Source organism: Odontomachus brunneus, unplaced genomic scaffold, assembly GCF_010583005.1.
Source record: "Odontomachus brunneus isolate Ranch 3 - 2012 unplaced genomic scaffold, Obru_v1 Obru_scaffold_004, whole genome shotgun sequence".
NCBI classification, from domain to species: domain Eukaryota; kingdom Metazoa; phylum Arthropoda; class Insecta; order Hymenoptera; family Formicidae; genus Odontomachus; species Odontomachus brunneus.
In genome coordinates, this window is record NW_022639454.1 from 1,022,610 (window position 1) to 1,039,265 (window position 16,656).

The 16,656-nt window shown below is 44.7% G+C and overlaps 2 protein-coding genes and 1 long non-coding RNA gene across 8 annotated transcripts in view; 1 reads left to right on the forward strand and 2 right to left on the reverse strand.

The window, feature by feature from the left end:
• LOC116846997 (potassium voltage-gated channel protein Shab) overlaps positions 1-14,326 on the forward strand; it is a 47,550-nt gene extending 33,224 nt beyond the window's left edge. The window contains exons 4-9 of one of the 6 annotated variants that reach the window (XR_004378635.1): positions 460-543; positions 3,820-4,230; positions 5,916-6,149; positions 8,207-8,491; positions 8,565-9,840; positions 9,937-10,079. Coding sequence is in view for 3 of the 6 variants with exons in the window: in XM_032821530.1 (XP_032677421.1) it covers positions 460-543; positions 3,820-4,230; positions 5,916-6,149; positions 9,937-10,156; positions 10,452-10,841; positions 11,330-11,595 (1,605 nt within the window). In the remaining 3 variants the exon portion in view is untranslated. Of the gene's footprint in view, positions 1-459; positions 544-3,819; positions 4,231-5,915; positions 6,150-8,206; positions 8,492-8,564; positions 9,841-9,936; positions 10,225-10,451; positions 10,842-11,329 lie in introns of those variants that run through there. The other 5 variants (XM_032821530.1, XR_004378634.1, XR_004378637.1 and 2 more) reach the window with 5 other exon arrangements.
• LOC116847080 lies at positions 2,765-5,971 on the reverse strand. The gene is made up of 3 exons (XR_004378657.1): positions 5,833-5,971; positions 3,289-3,474; positions 2,765-3,149 (listed from the first exon to the last, which is right to left on the reverse strand). It is a non-coding gene; the product is annotated as an uncharacterized LOC116847080 (long non-coding RNA).
• On the reverse strand, positions 14,295-16,621 carry LOC116847039 (opsin, ultraviolet-sensitive). The gene is made up of 6 exons (XM_032821615.1): positions 16,130-16,621; positions 15,707-15,922; positions 15,238-15,619; positions 14,967-15,151; positions 14,744-14,888; positions 14,295-14,627 (listed from the first exon to the last, which is right to left on the reverse strand). The coding sequence occupies exons 1-5, from the start codon at positions 16,351-16,353 to the stop codon at positions 14,786-14,788; spliced, it is 1,110 nt and encodes a 369-aa protein (XP_032677506.1). The 5' UTR covers positions 16,354-16,621; the 3' UTR covers positions 14,295-14,627; positions 14,744-14,785.
• Positions 16,622-16,656: the final 35 nt, after the last annotated feature.

Genomic DNA, 16,656 nt, shown 5'->3' on the forward strand with positions numbered 1-16,656 from the left:
ACACACACACACACACACACACACACACACACACACACACACACACACACACTGACACACACGGAAACGTACACTCGATCTCCCGTTTTGTGATCGTCGACACCGCCGTTGCAAATCTTGTTCTCTGCCGCGTGATACGAGGATCCTATCTCTCTGGCTCCACGCGATCATACGTTGCCTCGTTTTTACGCTCGCATTTAATTTTGATGTTTGTGCTCGCTCGCGAAGCGATCGAACCGTTTTCACAACAATGGACGGTGGTCCCGATCGAGCAGAGGCAAACAAGAAACAGAGAATGGCGCAAAGAGGATACGTTAGAAGAAACAAACAAAAAAAAAAAACGGAAAGAAAAGCAGGAGAAAGAGAAAAGTCGCGTGACGCTTCGATCGCTTCCGAAACGAGGTCCGTGTGTTTACTCACGAAAAGTAAAACAGGAAATTGTGTGTGTGACCTTTGTAGGATGAAGAGAAAAAAGACAGCAGAAAATTCGAGAAAATTGATGAAATACCTAGCGAATTCGAGTGTTGCTTTTGTACCACGAAGGTATTTACGATCACTAACGTTCTTCCTCAGGCGGCACTACATACACCAATGGGCTGTCGAGCGAGTCCGAAATTTCGAGTTTGAGAATTCCGGAAATTTAACGATCGACGATAAAGACCGTGCGAAAACCGGCCGTTCGCGTTTCGCGAACGGCCGCGAAAAAAAACAAGCAAGAGAACGAAAGTTTAAACCAAGCTTGCTCTCTTTCAGCGGAACTATATGCATATATGTAACGCATACGTATTACATGTGTATTCTCGTTCTACGTATCTCGTCCTCCCACCCTCCGGTGTGACCGGGCTCACATGGGCTCACTTATTACTTATTTTCGCCTGGTCTTCGCGGCCGTGTCGGTTTACCTATTACTCTCTTGTTGTTTGTCTGTTTTGTGCTACGCTTCTCGTACACGAGGATGTACGTCGTTTTCTGCGCAATCCAAGTCTATATATATATATTGCCCACCGATATGCACACTCTTTACATAGTCCACTGGGTGTATGCACTGCCTCCCCTGCCACCTCTCTCTTCTTGACGGAGCACAACTTTTTCATTGACACGACATCTCGTTCATTCAAAAAGCTTTAGACGCAACCGTAGCTCGTCTACCCTACAACCTCGCCTGCCTGCCCGACCTACCTACTTACCTACCTACCTACCTACCTACCCACCCACTCTTACGACCTGCTCTCACCTGCCACCCTCAGCTCCCTCAGCCCCACGTCCCCGGTCAAACTTGCGATTTGCGTGCTGACACGACATTTTGTAGGTCAAGGCACCGCGTTATCGCTTATGTGTTGGGCGGTCACGCCACGATACGCCGATACGCGCGATGCCTTCGGCACCACCACCCCGTACCACCCCCTGATACCACAGCCAGTAGAGAGCCAAGTATACTTGTACACCTTACAATCGATACCACGCGCGCGCACACACACACACACAGACACACACACACACACACACATATATATATATATATATATATATATATATATATACACACACACGCACGTACACACGCAACAGTCATACATGCACACATACATGCACGTATACCGCGTGTATATACGGCGCGAGGATAATTTCCTGCCTCCGGGTGGAAAGTTAACGGGTTGCCGGCACGCGAGGAGGCCGCCGGAACGAGCCACTCCAGAATCGTTTCTCTTATCCCTGGTGATTAGGGACGCCCTCACGCCTCCTTTGCTAAGAGCGAGAAAACGTGTGAAAAACAACGCTCGTCGCGGTCTATTACCGAGTTATCCGGTCAATTCCACGTGTCGGTGAGGAGAGAGATAGCCGATCCAATTTTCGGCTATTTGGCGCACGCCACGAACACGACGTGTATAAACGACGCTGAGTAGTCGTAATAAAATGAAATACCCGCGTCGTTTTCTACATATTATTATCGTCGTTTTCGTATTCTATATAATTATCTTTTATTTGTCCTCGATTTCGTATTTGTCACGTCAACACGGCTCTTCAAAATGGAATCACTCGTCCTCTCTCCGTGGAAATTTTCACATGAATAATTGCCAAACGCGCGGAGAGCGGATACTGGATGTTGTTAATTTTCATTAACGCTAATTGTTCCGGCAGAAATACGAGATTACGCTCGATATTTCAAATGTATCGTGGCGAGTCCACTGTACATCCGGACGCTCGAATATACAATTGGAAAGGTTTGATATTAGCACTCCTGGTAATTTATACACGGCAGGAAATTACTCGGAGCCACTTTCCTACACGAGAGCGTAAGGCGTAATCGCACTCGTACATAGCGTCTTAATAGAGATCACGTGTGTACGTATAAAGATATACACTCTTACCGTTCTCTTTGAGTTTCATTAAATCGCCGGCGTGAGTCGTGCAAAGTGTACATGCACCCGCCTCAATCTTCATCCGCTTCGTTATCTCACGCGATCGAATTAATTATTAATCGGTAGATAGGGCGAGCTTTTCATACCAACATTCGTTGATACGACGCTCTGTAGATTTTCACGGATTTTTCAATCGAGCGAATCTGAAATTCAATTTTCTCCGACGTCAAATTAAATATTAAATGCGTATCAATGTATGTTCACGAGGTTCCGATTTCCAATGTAACTTCGCTATTTAAAGCTCTCTGGTTATCAAATTCGTTATATTTTCTTTTTCTTTCACTCGCGAAAGATCGAATGCGGAAAGCAAGGCGCGATTCCTTATCGTGTATAACAGTCTTTATCATACGATAGCGCGTACGAAGGACGAAAGGCAAGATCGAGGGTTTCAAGGTAATTCCTTTCCTGATTATTCACGCACACGCACGCGCGCGCGCGCGCACGAACACGTATACATACGCGACACATGAATACACACCTATCGGACGGCACATATTGCATATTGTGTATGATGGAACGAGTAGTACGATAAGTCTCGCGTAACTTACATCCTATCACTCACCAACAACTCGAAGCATGCCTTAGACCGAACGGTAGAGCACGGAAATATGCGGCCAGCGCACAGTAGTAGACTTAAAGGATCCAAGAGCGATTTTTAGAGGTCGCGTGTCCACCTCCTGCATCTGGTAGGTCCGGCTCTGGCATCTCGGAAAAGCGCTTCGGGAACGACTGTAATGAGAGACGGCGAGATCGTTACTCTCTTAAGTAGATATAGACGACGCATCGCAGACCCGGCGCGCGTTCCACCAGGCGAGTATGGTAGTATCGTCCTCTCACACGCTAAAGACTAATCTTTTCTTCTCCTCACCTGTGTAGAGTGCACGATCCTTCTATGTGGCTTCTTTATTTCTTGTTGTCAGACTGCCGCTTCGCGAAAAACCAGTACCACGCGTTGTCTGCGGGATGAGCGCGCTCTCCGCTGGGACCGACTGACTCTCCTTGATGAAATCTCCGAGTCGGTGGTTCGTTGCTGCCTGGCGCGTTTCGATTTCACCTGTAACGTGAATAAAGAAAAACATTCAATTGATATCTGACGACACCAGGGCCTGGGAGATCGAAAATTATCAGAGTATTCATTTGGTTCTCATCTTTCCAATGTTTCTCAGACATCTCTGTGTCTGAAGATGATATTAACACGGCTAATCTAATTCTAAGATGATCTCAGGTTTTTCCGGTGAATCAGCCTAACGAGAAAATGCTGCTTTCGAGAATGAGGTCGGTACCGGGGAGAACGCGCCACCCTGAAGCGTAACCGTAGGATTTAGTCTAAAACACACGCCGCTTCCAGCATCCTCGCCCTCCGCATAATCGAGACTTTTCATCCGCCTCGTGTTTTTAGGAATACAAAGACTTCAGGGACGCGGAGAACATAATGCCACTGGCCACCAGCGACTTTCGTAATCCAGTATGTCAGGAAATGAGGTCCCTCAGGTTCAACGCAATTGGCGGCGGCGGCGGTGGCGGTGGTAGCGGCGGTGGCAGCGGTGGCGGAGGCAGCGCAGGTGGTGGAGCGGCAGGTGGAGGAACAGGAGGAGCGGGAGGCGTTGGTGGCGGAGGTAGTGGCGCGGAACAATTAGGTTTATCGTTGGTGGAGTCGAGGACGTCGCCGATTCAGCCGCCGGAGACACTGAGCTACGCGAGGACCTACAACGAGCAGGGCAGCTACACGAAGGCGGCGTACAACGAGCAGGGAAGCGTCGACAGTTCGGACACGTACGCGAGCTGTCAGACGCATCCGTCCCATTCGCAGGTACGCGAACCGACATCGCACGGATAATACAGATAACACGCGAAGTACAAAAACTAACCGAATGCACGGGGATTTGCGTGACACACACCACGCAACGTGATCGAAAGTCGAATCGCGACTGATGCGAGACGACACGGAGAGAGAGAGAGCGAAGCCGGCAAGGTACAGAAATAATACCTTCACACCGGATGCGACGCAGAGTTTCCCAACCGCCGCGACGCGGCACACTACACGGACATTCGTGAGCTTTTCACTGCGATGAGGGAAACTTAGGGATAACAACATCCTTCCGCGATCTTCCGCGGACTCGACTAGATTCGACGCGATATCTCGATCGCTGTTTGTACGGCTTTTTGTATGGGGCCTTTTCCCCCTTAAATTTGTGGCTATTTAATGTTACGATCTTTTCCACACACGTTACGGCGTACAAAGAGAAATTAGGAAGCGCTGGTGATGTAAGCTGCCCCATACCTTTAACAAGTCATACGTTAATGACCGATGTTCCGGCGAATTCAGAATCACGGCTTCTTCCTAACGAGAATCTCGCGAGAGATCTTTCTTGTTATATCTCATTACGCAGCGCGATAGGTGATCATTGATATTATATCAGGAAGATATCGGAGCTTAGTTTCAATACGATTCAGACAACGCGCATCTACATCACACCTCCGTCATTGTGTCATTGCAATCGCTAGAAGATGATACAATATTATTCTCGATTTTCCGTGTAATTTAAGTTACGATCAATTAATTTCCAAGATACTCTTTCAGACGGAGATATTGTAGCAACATCTTGCAAGAAAATACTACTTATTAACTTATTATGTGTTTCGCGCACGACAATGTTCCGTTTCTCGATAACGTCGAGCGAATAATGTACGCTCAAGCGAACATGTCACCGATTAATTTCGTATCGATTGTAATTCTTGTAAGACGATTGTGTATACGCGCAGTATGGTGTATCTAAGGATGAAAATTAAAACAAATTTGACTTTTCTAGAACGATGGCCTCTCATTCAATTTATGTGGCGCGTTCTCATGGTGCGAAGATTCACCCTAAATTCGTCCAAAAATCATTAACATTTGAATATGATCAAGATGAGATATTCCACACTATTCGACACATTTATGTCCTCTCCCCTTCACATACACACACATATATACAGTCGATTGATTAATAGCTAATTTTCCGAACCTCTTGGTACGTTAACTAACAATTCAATCTGTCTGTCTTCGTTTTTCCTTCAAATCAGACAAAATTAAGGTCTGTTTAATTCGAAAGAATAACAAAGGCAGATGTATGATTTTACTAGCAAGAGTGCAGGAAAAATCGATCCTAAGTGCAGCCACACTTTTCCTTGAGCAGTTTTGCGATGCATCACAATAAGAAAAGATATATTTTTTAAGAATTATTAAAAAATAAAATTTTCTTGTTGCCATGCGAGATGCGTTACGAGTCTTATTGTGGAAAAGTATGACTGCACTTGATTAACTAACTGTGCACACTGCGATTAATATTTCGCTACCATTGAGAGATCATTACAGCTACTATTACAGCTATATCGCGATAAATCGCGACATAACCTACTCACGTGTACGCACCGGGACGTTCGTGACTTTTCGCGACGGAGTTGCGTCGCGAAGTTTGAATGCTCGGTCGCGGGACGATTCCTTCGCTTCCGCAGGGCGATCTGACCGAGGAAGCGGACAGCAATCTTTACGTGAATCCATTGGAGGCGACGGAGAAGTGCAGGACTGCGCGAGTGAAAAAGTCCATCTCCGGCGAAGTCGGCCGCAGCGTCACCACCGACGTATCGCCCAGCATCGAATCCCTGAAAGAAATCCGGCCTTCTAACGAGGTCAGCAAAGTCACCCTGAACGACGCCATACCTAAGCATAGGAAAATAAGGATCCAACAGGTGAGTTACCCGTCGAATTATCGATAAACACGTGCGTCACTTTGTGCTCGGTATTATTATTACTGATATTAATACATTACCAGCGAATGAAATGAGAAAAGAGGCAGGAGTACAGCCGAATAGAACGAGATCGTGGCCGGCCAGGGGAAACCGCGGCAAAACACAATGGCGGTCTGCCGCCCAATATATCGATCCTCGTGATTTCGATTCGCGGCGTAGTCACGACGAGACGAGATCAATACTCATATCGATCATATCGATATGGTCGCATTGGTTATTGATCTGTGATTCGGCAATGGCCGTTATCGTTCTCTCATCGAGCGAGATCTCGCGCTGTCACATTCTTACTCCACTCTCATAATCATCTCAGTCGACACTGGCTATTACATCCCGAATACTTTCGCATAACGGCACAGTGCAGAAACGCCAGGTGAAATATTGGCCGTAACGATAAAAGAGATGTTGTCTTGAACGGCAGATGAACCTTAACCTAGCTTAATCTCACGCAGGTGCCTGGTTTGTCTGAAACGTATGTACCTAAGTAGAACAACGTTATCTTAAAATATTTCATTTTGCTATATAAAATTAGGCCAGGATAACTTTATTTTCGGCAAAAAAGTTAAGTTTCTGTTTACTGAAAAGATTATCTAATGTCCGCTCGAAAGATAACTTTTAATATCCAAAAAGGTGTCATTTAGATATAAAAGTATCGAATTGGTACATGGATACAAATTAAATATATACCAAATGATAACTGTAAGATGCGTAAATAAACTAGCTATTAACCAACTGTAAACTGTTATTTAATCAATGTCATATTAATGGAGACGAATTATTGACTTGTTATCTTATATATTCCAAAAGTTAACTTCAAGAACGTTAACCAATAGGCAACCTGTTCTACTTGGATACATTACTGATTTATTATTTGTTGATTTTCAATTGAATGAGAGAAGATTTCTTCCTCAATCGTAAAACCACGACAGCAATCTGCTTTCTTACAGAAAATACATCGAAAGACTTCCGGCTTTTTCCTAAAGTTTCTGCACGCCGATAGATACGCGACAAGATTCGCACTCTTCCCTCGGGGGTGGCACAACTTTGCGGCTCGTGTACTTCCGATTTAATGGCCTTTATTCTGAACTCCCTTGGAAAAATGTTTCTAACACGACTGAAAGTTAATCAGAAGGCTTATACACTATATTTAGAGAGACACTTTTATCGATAGAAAAGAATTCAAAATAAGGTAAAAGTACCAAGAACTTGGGTACGTATCCAATCCTGGATATTCTTATATATATTGTTTGATCTTCAAATAATACGAATATTTATACTTTCTTAACATAGAATATATGTGTATATTTCATATATATATATATATATATATATATATATATAGATTTTATGTTGAAAGTTTAACATATTTATATTTAAGTCTTCTGGTTACTCGTTGCAGCTATCTTGATTTATGATGTCAGAAGAGCGGAGAAATGCAAGTCCAAATTTCCTACAAAGTATGTCGAGGTAAAAAGACACATCCAGAAAATGACATTTGCGATCGATTAAGTACGCCTCGAAAATACTCCGAACACTCTCCTTTTGCTCACACAATCAATAAATAACCGTATTCGGAGAATTTTAGGAGTATGCTGTATCGATTGCAGGTGTTATTTTTTGGAGACATCTTTTTCTTTAAACGTACTATTCTTGCAGGAACTCTGGGCATGCATTTCGTTGCTTCTGACATCATCAACCAAGAGTTTCACGCGCTAAGAGTCTTAAAGGTACCAAAGCAATAAGAATGTCCAGGATCGGGTACGTGTCCGGACTTTGCTACTACTTTTACCTCAAGGGCCAATATGTGCAATTCTCGGGGCGCCTTCTCGAGCGAAAAAAGACCCGAAGCCCACGCTTCGAAATTCGTGACGCGCCTCGAGCGAGGAGTGACACGATCCCGATATCGTGCTACCCTCGAGGAGGCGAGGATGGCGAGTCATGTTACATCATCGCGCACAACCGCACGCCACTCATGCGCCGCACCTCGCTGCTTTTTTCAGCCGCAAAAACCGTCGAGACCACAAGCGGAGCGCAGTTGAGCGATCGCCACCAGGCTATCGTACTTTTCTGAACGCTCCGGTGCTCGTCAGTGGGGAAACGCGCGATATCGCACGTTGGCGCTCGGACACGGAAGTAAGCTCGTTCGCAGCGTGACGGCGTGTCGCGCTTGGCCGACGACTGATAGCGGGTATATCGTTCACCTTGCGTCACGGAACTAACCGCCTCTCTCAGGGCCAATGGCGTGCATAGAGCGGCTTGTCCGGTAGAAGGTGCAGAGAGAAACGGTATCGTCTTCTCGAATCGGCGAGCGATTTTGTCTTTTCTCTTTCTAATGAGCGTTTGATCTGGAACTTACAGTGCAGAGTGCTGTCGCTTCGCGCAAGCTGCCGAAGCACGAATGAATCACAAAAGCTTCTTTCTCGAATTTAATGGAGAACATGGAACTTCATGTAGATGTACTAAGTGTAAAAAATCGGAAGTTTCGACAACAAAGAAAAGTCCAATTTGATAACACCTTCGACAAAAGAACACGGTGAAATAGGCGCATCGAATCCGATAAGTGTAACACTGTTATCTTTCATATTTTTACCGGACACGTCGTCTTGCATAGACCAAGAATTCGCATTCCATAAATTCCATCGCGCATTGCATATATATATATACTCATATACAGTAATCGAAACGTCCCTTATAGCTTCGCAAAGAAATCCACGAGAGCTAAGAGATACTGTAGGACGCTTCTGTGCGCCTGTATTTTACAGGCGCGACCTTACAGCACCAACCTGTTGTTAACCCTACGCACTGTGTCTCCCGCGAGCAACTGCACCTGCCACGACACGCGTCCACCTTGAACTTGTACCTTGAAACCGTACCGCGATTTGCAAACAGAGCTTGTGTGTATAAATACGATCAAGGCTGACTATTTACTAACGAGTTCACGTCGTGCAAATATAACAGAATCGAGCGAATGAACGAATGAATGAATCGGCCGTACACTCGGTTTTCATGTAAAAAGTTTTAATAAGTATATAGAGAAAGGACGTCAAAAGTTCTCTGCAAATAAGTATAGCACTCGCGAGTAATTCTGCAACTTTAATCTCGATTAATCACTCGCCACGACCAACATCGTGTTTGCGATCGCGAGAAAAAACGTTTGGTATTTGTAACTTGATCGCTTAGAGAAATAATTACTATAAATTATGGCCAAGAAACTATTTTTATTTTATTAAATTGTATTACAATGTTAGTGATAATAATTTTATATGCATGCTATTATACTGCCATTTTACTGCAAAAAATATGATTGAGACTGGAAATAATTATAATTTTAGTTGCATCAACCATTTTTTCTCTCAGTACGTACGGCTTTCTAATTAAATTGTGATAGTGAAGAAAAGCGTGGCACAACCCTTTCTATATACGAGCTTATACGCTATATAACCTTTAACTATGACCTTTACAAAAGCTAAATCGCAAATCAATTGTAAAATCTTTCATCCTCCTATTGTCATCATATAATTTGTGATAAAATTTGTGGTGACGATCGATTGATATTTTCGTCAATGTTATAAATACTGATCCGATTTAGGCTTTCGACGTGCGCGGCGAGGTAAAGCGCCAGAGATACGAACTGGTGAGCTTGTTTTCGTCTCTCCTCGTCGCGCGTTCTCCCTCCCGGAGATCTGTCATCTGAGAACCGAGTGTAATTATCGTGTATAACTGATTACAGAGCGCAAAGCTACGGACGCAATACGTCAGCGACCAGGACAGCGCAGTATTGGTGCGCGGTATTCTGAAAGATGACACCACGGAGGACAATAACAACCATTACGGAGGACTGCGCGGCGGCAGACCTTCCGCGTACGCGCCGACGAATAGCCTGGCATCCGCCACGCGCATCATCAATCATCACTTGTTCGGATCCATCGGCAGGCCCAAGCATCACGCGGGTAAATATTCGGCCTCGATCTCTAATTGGATTCGATTCGCGGCGGCGACGGGTTCTCTCTCTCTCTACGTAAGTAAACACACTACTTCACTCGCTCGTTGAGAACGAGAAGCAGAGAGGGTAAAATGATGAAAACGCAATCTCGCTGAGATTAATGTCTTCCTCGCGCGTCGCTTCACGCGATTTGGTCGATCGAGAAAATCAAAGGAAGCTGGCAAAGTGCGCCCTGGATACTCGTAATATCGTTACACGAATGTATCGTGTCGTAAAGCACGTCGTAACGAAATTAATTTCAGGAACAAGCGGCGACAGCAAGCTTTCGCTATCGGCGGACTCGATAGACAGCGAGGGCGCGCCGTTCATGGATCGCTACCGAGTATCGAAATCGATCCTGAAGAAGTCCGACAGCGGCAATAATTACTATAGCAACACCGGCGATTCGGACACCGAGAAGCTCATCACGGACAGCATGTCTACGACGAGCGTATGCGACAACGAGACAAGCATATGCGACGCCTTCGTCAACGCAAACGGCACGCGCGTGCGGAAGCGCCCGGTATCGCCGTTGCTCTCGCGACAAGTCCTCGAATCGATATTCCGCACCAACAATAACACCGAGAGAGAGAACACGAGCGACGAGGGTGTCGCGAAGACATCAAAGATCCTGTTTGGTGACGTTGCTGAAGGTTAGTGTTAGCATCTCCTAACTGAGAGAGAAAGAGCATAGATGCTACGATAACGTATTATTTTTACATAGACAAAAAATCCGATATTTGTAAATATAATTACATAGAAAAATAATTATTATAAATTGTGGTCAAGAAAACCATTTTCTATTATTAAATTCTACTATAATGTTAGTGATAATAACCTTCTACTATGTTACTGATAATAACCTTATATGCTACTACTATTATATTGCTACTACTATTTCAGTGTTAAAACAAATAAAAAATATGGTTGAGACCAAAAATAATTATAATTTTAGTTAGCATTTCTTACTAATATAAAGTAATGATATCAAAAGTTAACTGATATTAAGTTTACTTTCTAATTAAGTAATTCACAAAGTCACAAATTACTTTAAATTACAGTTGAAAACTTCACTTTAAAACTTACATTACTTAGACACCTAACATATTTGATGAGCTCACGATTAATCAATCTTCTACAGAAGAGAAACACGCGCGCGACGAAGTGGTGGTGGAGAAACAGAATAAGGAGCCGCCGGAGGAACAGCCGCGACGGCCAAAGGTGCGCATGCAAGAGGAGCCTAAAGACAGTCAAGCCACATTAATATTACGTTCGTACAAAACAAAGAAGTCCACGTCGGACGAAAGGAGGAAAACTGGCGGCAAGTCTTCAAGCGCGCACGGCTGCACGACTTACAAGAGTTCGGACGCGCATTGCTTGCCGCAGCAGTATCGTTTCTCGTCGTAGTGTTTCTCTTCCTCCGCTTCAGCAGCAACAGCCAACAGCACTCTCCTTTGCTATTACGCGCTCTGTTACGAGCACAGTCGCACGTCGTCGTCGATCGATCAGCCAACGATCGATCGGTGGATGCGCGCTTGCGGAGCCGTGTAATAGCTCATCATCGTCTGTGCCTGATAATTCCGTTACCTTCAGTGTCGGTTGCATCGACAGTCTCGGTCAATTAACCGTGGTGGTACGCCGATGGAGTCCTGATTAATTAACTTCGTCGTCCCGTGCCTATGTCCTCTCCGTTCTCTGGGAAACAATCCCGATGTACTTTCCCCGATCGCGACCGCGGACGGAAGAGGAAAAGAATAAATTAATTAACCACGATGCGCGGTGCAATCGACTCTTAGATATCAAGAGAAGAAAGAAACGAATCGAGTAGCAATTGCGAAGTTTGATCAACAGTCATCAATATCGAAAACATCGAGGATTAGATCTTTTTTTTCTATTCGAGTTATCACGAATCATCGTAGATGATATGCGTATTATAAAGCGAGCGTTTAAATTGAACACTTCTGAGACAGGATTCCCAAAACAAGCCGAGAACCAAGTTCTCGTGGATATCGACGGTCTCGCGAACTTCGACTCCCGCGAGTCGAGGTTGTCCGGTCACGCTCACTTGCTCTCGTCGCACGTATAATCGCAGCATTGAATGCGTCAAAACGTTCACCGCGTCGAGATTCTCATACGCTTAAATGCACGACCGTCGATCTCAGAGGTGGATACCTGCGATATTCAACGACAAATGATACCGCATACGCATGCCAATGTAACGAATCAAAAGAAGTGGCACTTGATCCGCTCGTGCTGTTTGAAATGACGACGGCGGTGGCACACGTCGTCGATGTGTTTCATCCGGAAAATGCTAACGATCGTGCTTTCTACGAGAGGGTAGAACGAAAGGGAAAAGGAGAAAAATAAATAGAGAGGGAGAGAGAAGAGAAGAGAGAGCGAGTGTACTCGTAAATTGCATCGCAGTTTGATCAGCGATGTCGCAAATCCGAGAAGCTTCGAATCGCACCCGCGAGTTATCATCTTCACGGCGAAGAAGTTTTCACGATCGACCGTGATTTTACCTCCGTTAGAGCTGCGCGTATCCCGCGCCCCGGGGCTTTCTCCGCGATGAGTCCGAGCCATGCGCCCCGACTCTAGTCTTATAGATGTTCATCGGTGAAGTAACATATCTGCAACATGGCATTTCTAGTTATTGTTATAGTAGTCGTAGAGGAAAAAGTAAATAATAAGGATGTTTGTTTTCGAAGAATTTCTGCATTAGTGCTATAAAGTTAGAGCGAAACAAATATACTTTCTTTCGCTCGAACTTATTGCAATAGAAGTTGCTCGAAAACGAACAGACCTAATGTACAATCGTATCGCACACATCATGGGCGGCAAAAGCCTACGGCGCGGCCTGTTGTTACGCCGATGTTCTATAAATCGAGTCTCAAGTATTTTCTACCACATTCGTAAACTTGCTTCCGCTGCGTATGCGCGCGTTCACACGGCTCACATTCGAAGGATAATCGTTTTCCGAATTGTTGCCGCGTTCGTTCCGTAGTTTGAACGACGAGCGGGGGCTGTCGCGCGGGTGAACCGGAAAGGGTGTGCGATTGTTCGATACTGCTTTAATCGAGGAAAACGGGTGACTTATCAAATGTAAATTTAAATCGCATATTTTTACGGCAGAGAAGGAGTCTCACCTCGAGAACAGGTATCCTCAGTAAATCACAGTAAATCGGATCGTCCTAACGAGGAGGAGGACCACGAGGAGCGAAAAGCCTCCGAGACCAGCGTGATAAATCGCATCAGTCGTTAATTAATCCGATCGCGAGACGCACGATCGCGCTGAGAGAGTAATCTCCAGTTAGCGCATCCTTTCCCATTCACGGGCGTAGCCCGCGTCGTTTGCGTACCTGTTATTCAGAGTCGGATACCTTATGCCGCTTAGGGTCTCTAAGTAAACGAAATCGATGTCTTCTGCGAGCTAATGTAGTCGAATGTAGGAAGTTCCTAGACTGTGTAAGAGAGAATGATCTATCGTTTATTATCATATAACTGCAATTAGAGCAACAGCGATACTGTTTAGCAGCGACATAGTACAAAGAACGACACGTCGTTATGAAGATGAACGAAGTCGTTACGAAGCGAAATTCATTCGCGGATGCTTCAGAGAGAGAGAGAGAGAGAGAGATAGAGAAAGAGACAAATAGATAGAAAGAAATTTCTTCCACAGAGTCGCTACAAATGTGTATGAAAAGAGAGAGGAAAAAAAACGTTGTCTTCGTGTTAATTAAGTTAACGACGCTCGCGAGTTGTCACGCTTACTCGAGAAACTTCAATTGACGTTTGCTTACGAAAAAACGGGTGATTCTGGCCGTTTTCAAAAGACCCCTGAAGAGTCCCTTCGGAACGATATAGATCTTACAGAATTTATTTTTTACTTCGACTTCCACTTCCCGCGCTGGTCATATAATGCAGCAAATGTAATGGATGAATCGTAAAAAAAAAAAAAACAAACAAACGTCATAACACTTTAAGCGCTAGCTAGTCTGATTTCGCATCGATCGATCGGTGCGAGTCTTATTTTTGTTGGTCTTCTATTGGCCTATTCCCCCCGTAGCTTTAAGGGCTGGTAGAGTGTAAAAGAAAAAAAACGAGAATAAAGTTGTAACTTGCTAGTTATTGTTCCTTACACGGCTGTGTTCTAATTTCCCGCACCGATTCCTGCAATTCTTGTGACTAACATAGCATTCGCCGCGCTCAACCGAGCGATATGAATATTGAATAAGGCGTGTCATATCCGCACTGTATGTATGCCAGGGGTTTGATTTATTATATTGCTTCGCGTTGTACATAACCGGCACGCTGTTTTCTAATTATAACAGGAAATTTTATAGTAGCAAACGTGTGCATGCAACCTCGAAAAAATCCGAGTGGATTGAATTGGTTAGCAACAACTATCGTGAACATCACGTTTTATCGTCTTGTGTCACCTGTGTTAACAACAGAATTTGTGTAATTACTTGTTTATTTCATATACAGTGCGAGATCAATACGTGCTATTCCTCATGAGGAACATGAGCTTGACGTAACTACCATTGCAACTGACCTCTGTTACAGTTAAAATCTCAATTACGAAGTCGGATAAGGCTTAAGCCGACGGTGCGTTTACCGTCTCAGTCGTGGTGCTTTGCGCATCCGCGGGTGGCTTCTCCTGCAGCTCCAACCACGGTAATCGTTTCTGTAGCTCCAATCTGTTACAGAGCAATGTACTGTAACAGTCAGGGAAGATCCTCGAAGTACAATACTTAGAGAATTCTTCCATGTGTCACCTGTATCTTGGATGGCTTATAGCGTAGACGTACGGGTCCAAGCAGGCCACGAACTTACACGCGCAGGCCGGTATCATCGTAACGCCGGGAGTCAACAGCGCTTTGTTTCCGAAAGCACCGATCATCGCGAGAATGCCGTACGGAGTCCACGAGAGAACGAAGAGAAAACAGATCGTGATCGCAGCCTGCAGAAATTAAACCGAATACGAGACTGAGAAACGTGAAAGTTAACGAATTCGTACAAAGAGAGAAAGAGATAACGATACGATACCTTAGCTATACGTATCTCCGCGCTCTGAGCGTTTGTGTTCGCGTTGCTGCGCAAACTCTCGACGTTCATCTTCTTTGCCTGCTCGCGAAGAGCTTTCTCGTGATTTACCACGTGGCTGACAATTTGGCTATAATAATATATAATGAGCAACATCGGTATGCAATAGGAGAAGGTGAAAATCGTGGCCACGAAGTAACGTATCTCTGGCGTATCTGTCAGATAGTCGAAGGTGCAGCTCGTGAGGAAACCCTCGGGCACAAAGCGACCCCATACATGCATCAGCGGCATCAACGCCCAAGGAATCGTGTATGTCCAGATCAGCACGATGAAGAGAATCACTTGACCACGCGATAGCTTCCCATCGAGTGGTCGAGCTATAGTACTGATAATTCGCAAATGTTAAAGATATGTTTTCAAATTGATATATTCATAAATTTTACAAGTTTACTCAAAGACAACCTTGTGATACCTGTATCTGTCATAAGCTATAGCAGCGTTCGTCATGCCTGCTCCAATTCCACTGAGCGATCCAATGAAAGCGAAGATCTGACATCCCAAATGACCCGTCGCGAATCCAGTATTGAAAGAATTATATATAAAGATGGGTGCCTTTAGCATCATGAAGAAATCGCAAAACGCCAAGTTCACCACGAACAGATTCGAAGGTGTCCTCAGCGATTTGGCTCTATGTATACAAAAAGAAAAAATTTTAAACATAATTCTATGAATAATGTCGGAACAATAATGCACCAAGTTCTCTTAAACTAAAAATACCGTATCAAGTATTGCAGATTCACATCTGTAAAAAACTATCGCGCTTCCAATTGCTTTTCATTCTTTGTCTCTGACAAATTGATGTCGCGACTTATTTACAGAATTAAAGAACACTTACGAGCAGAATATCCATATGACTAATCCGTTGCCAAGCAGAGCGACGAAGGTGAAGAGGATGTATACAATGGCCAGCAGGTAGTGAAGGGAGGGATTGGGCTCGGGATAAACCAACCAATGTTCCGGTATGTGGACCAATTCCTCGGCAGGGACGTTCCATCCCAGCAATCGCGGTGGACCTGCTGGTAGAATTCTCGCCTCCCAACGAACACTTCCGTTTGACATGCCGATCGTTATCGTCCGCCAGTCCCTCGCCTTACTTCGCTCCTCTGCATCACCGGACTTTTATATCTTTTCTGCGGTAACTCAAATCCGCGAAACCTCAATTCGCCGGCTTAAATGGCTTCGTAACGGAGGATCAGCCGAGGATCATCCCTAACTTTTCTGATGGTCAGCAGACCATATATACGTTTCCATGTTGCGTCGATGAACCATCGATGCTATCTGTGTTAGCACTGTCGTTCGCATTATGACGCGATCAGATTGTTTTTGTCATGAGTTTTTTTCAATTGGATTCGTTTATTCTCG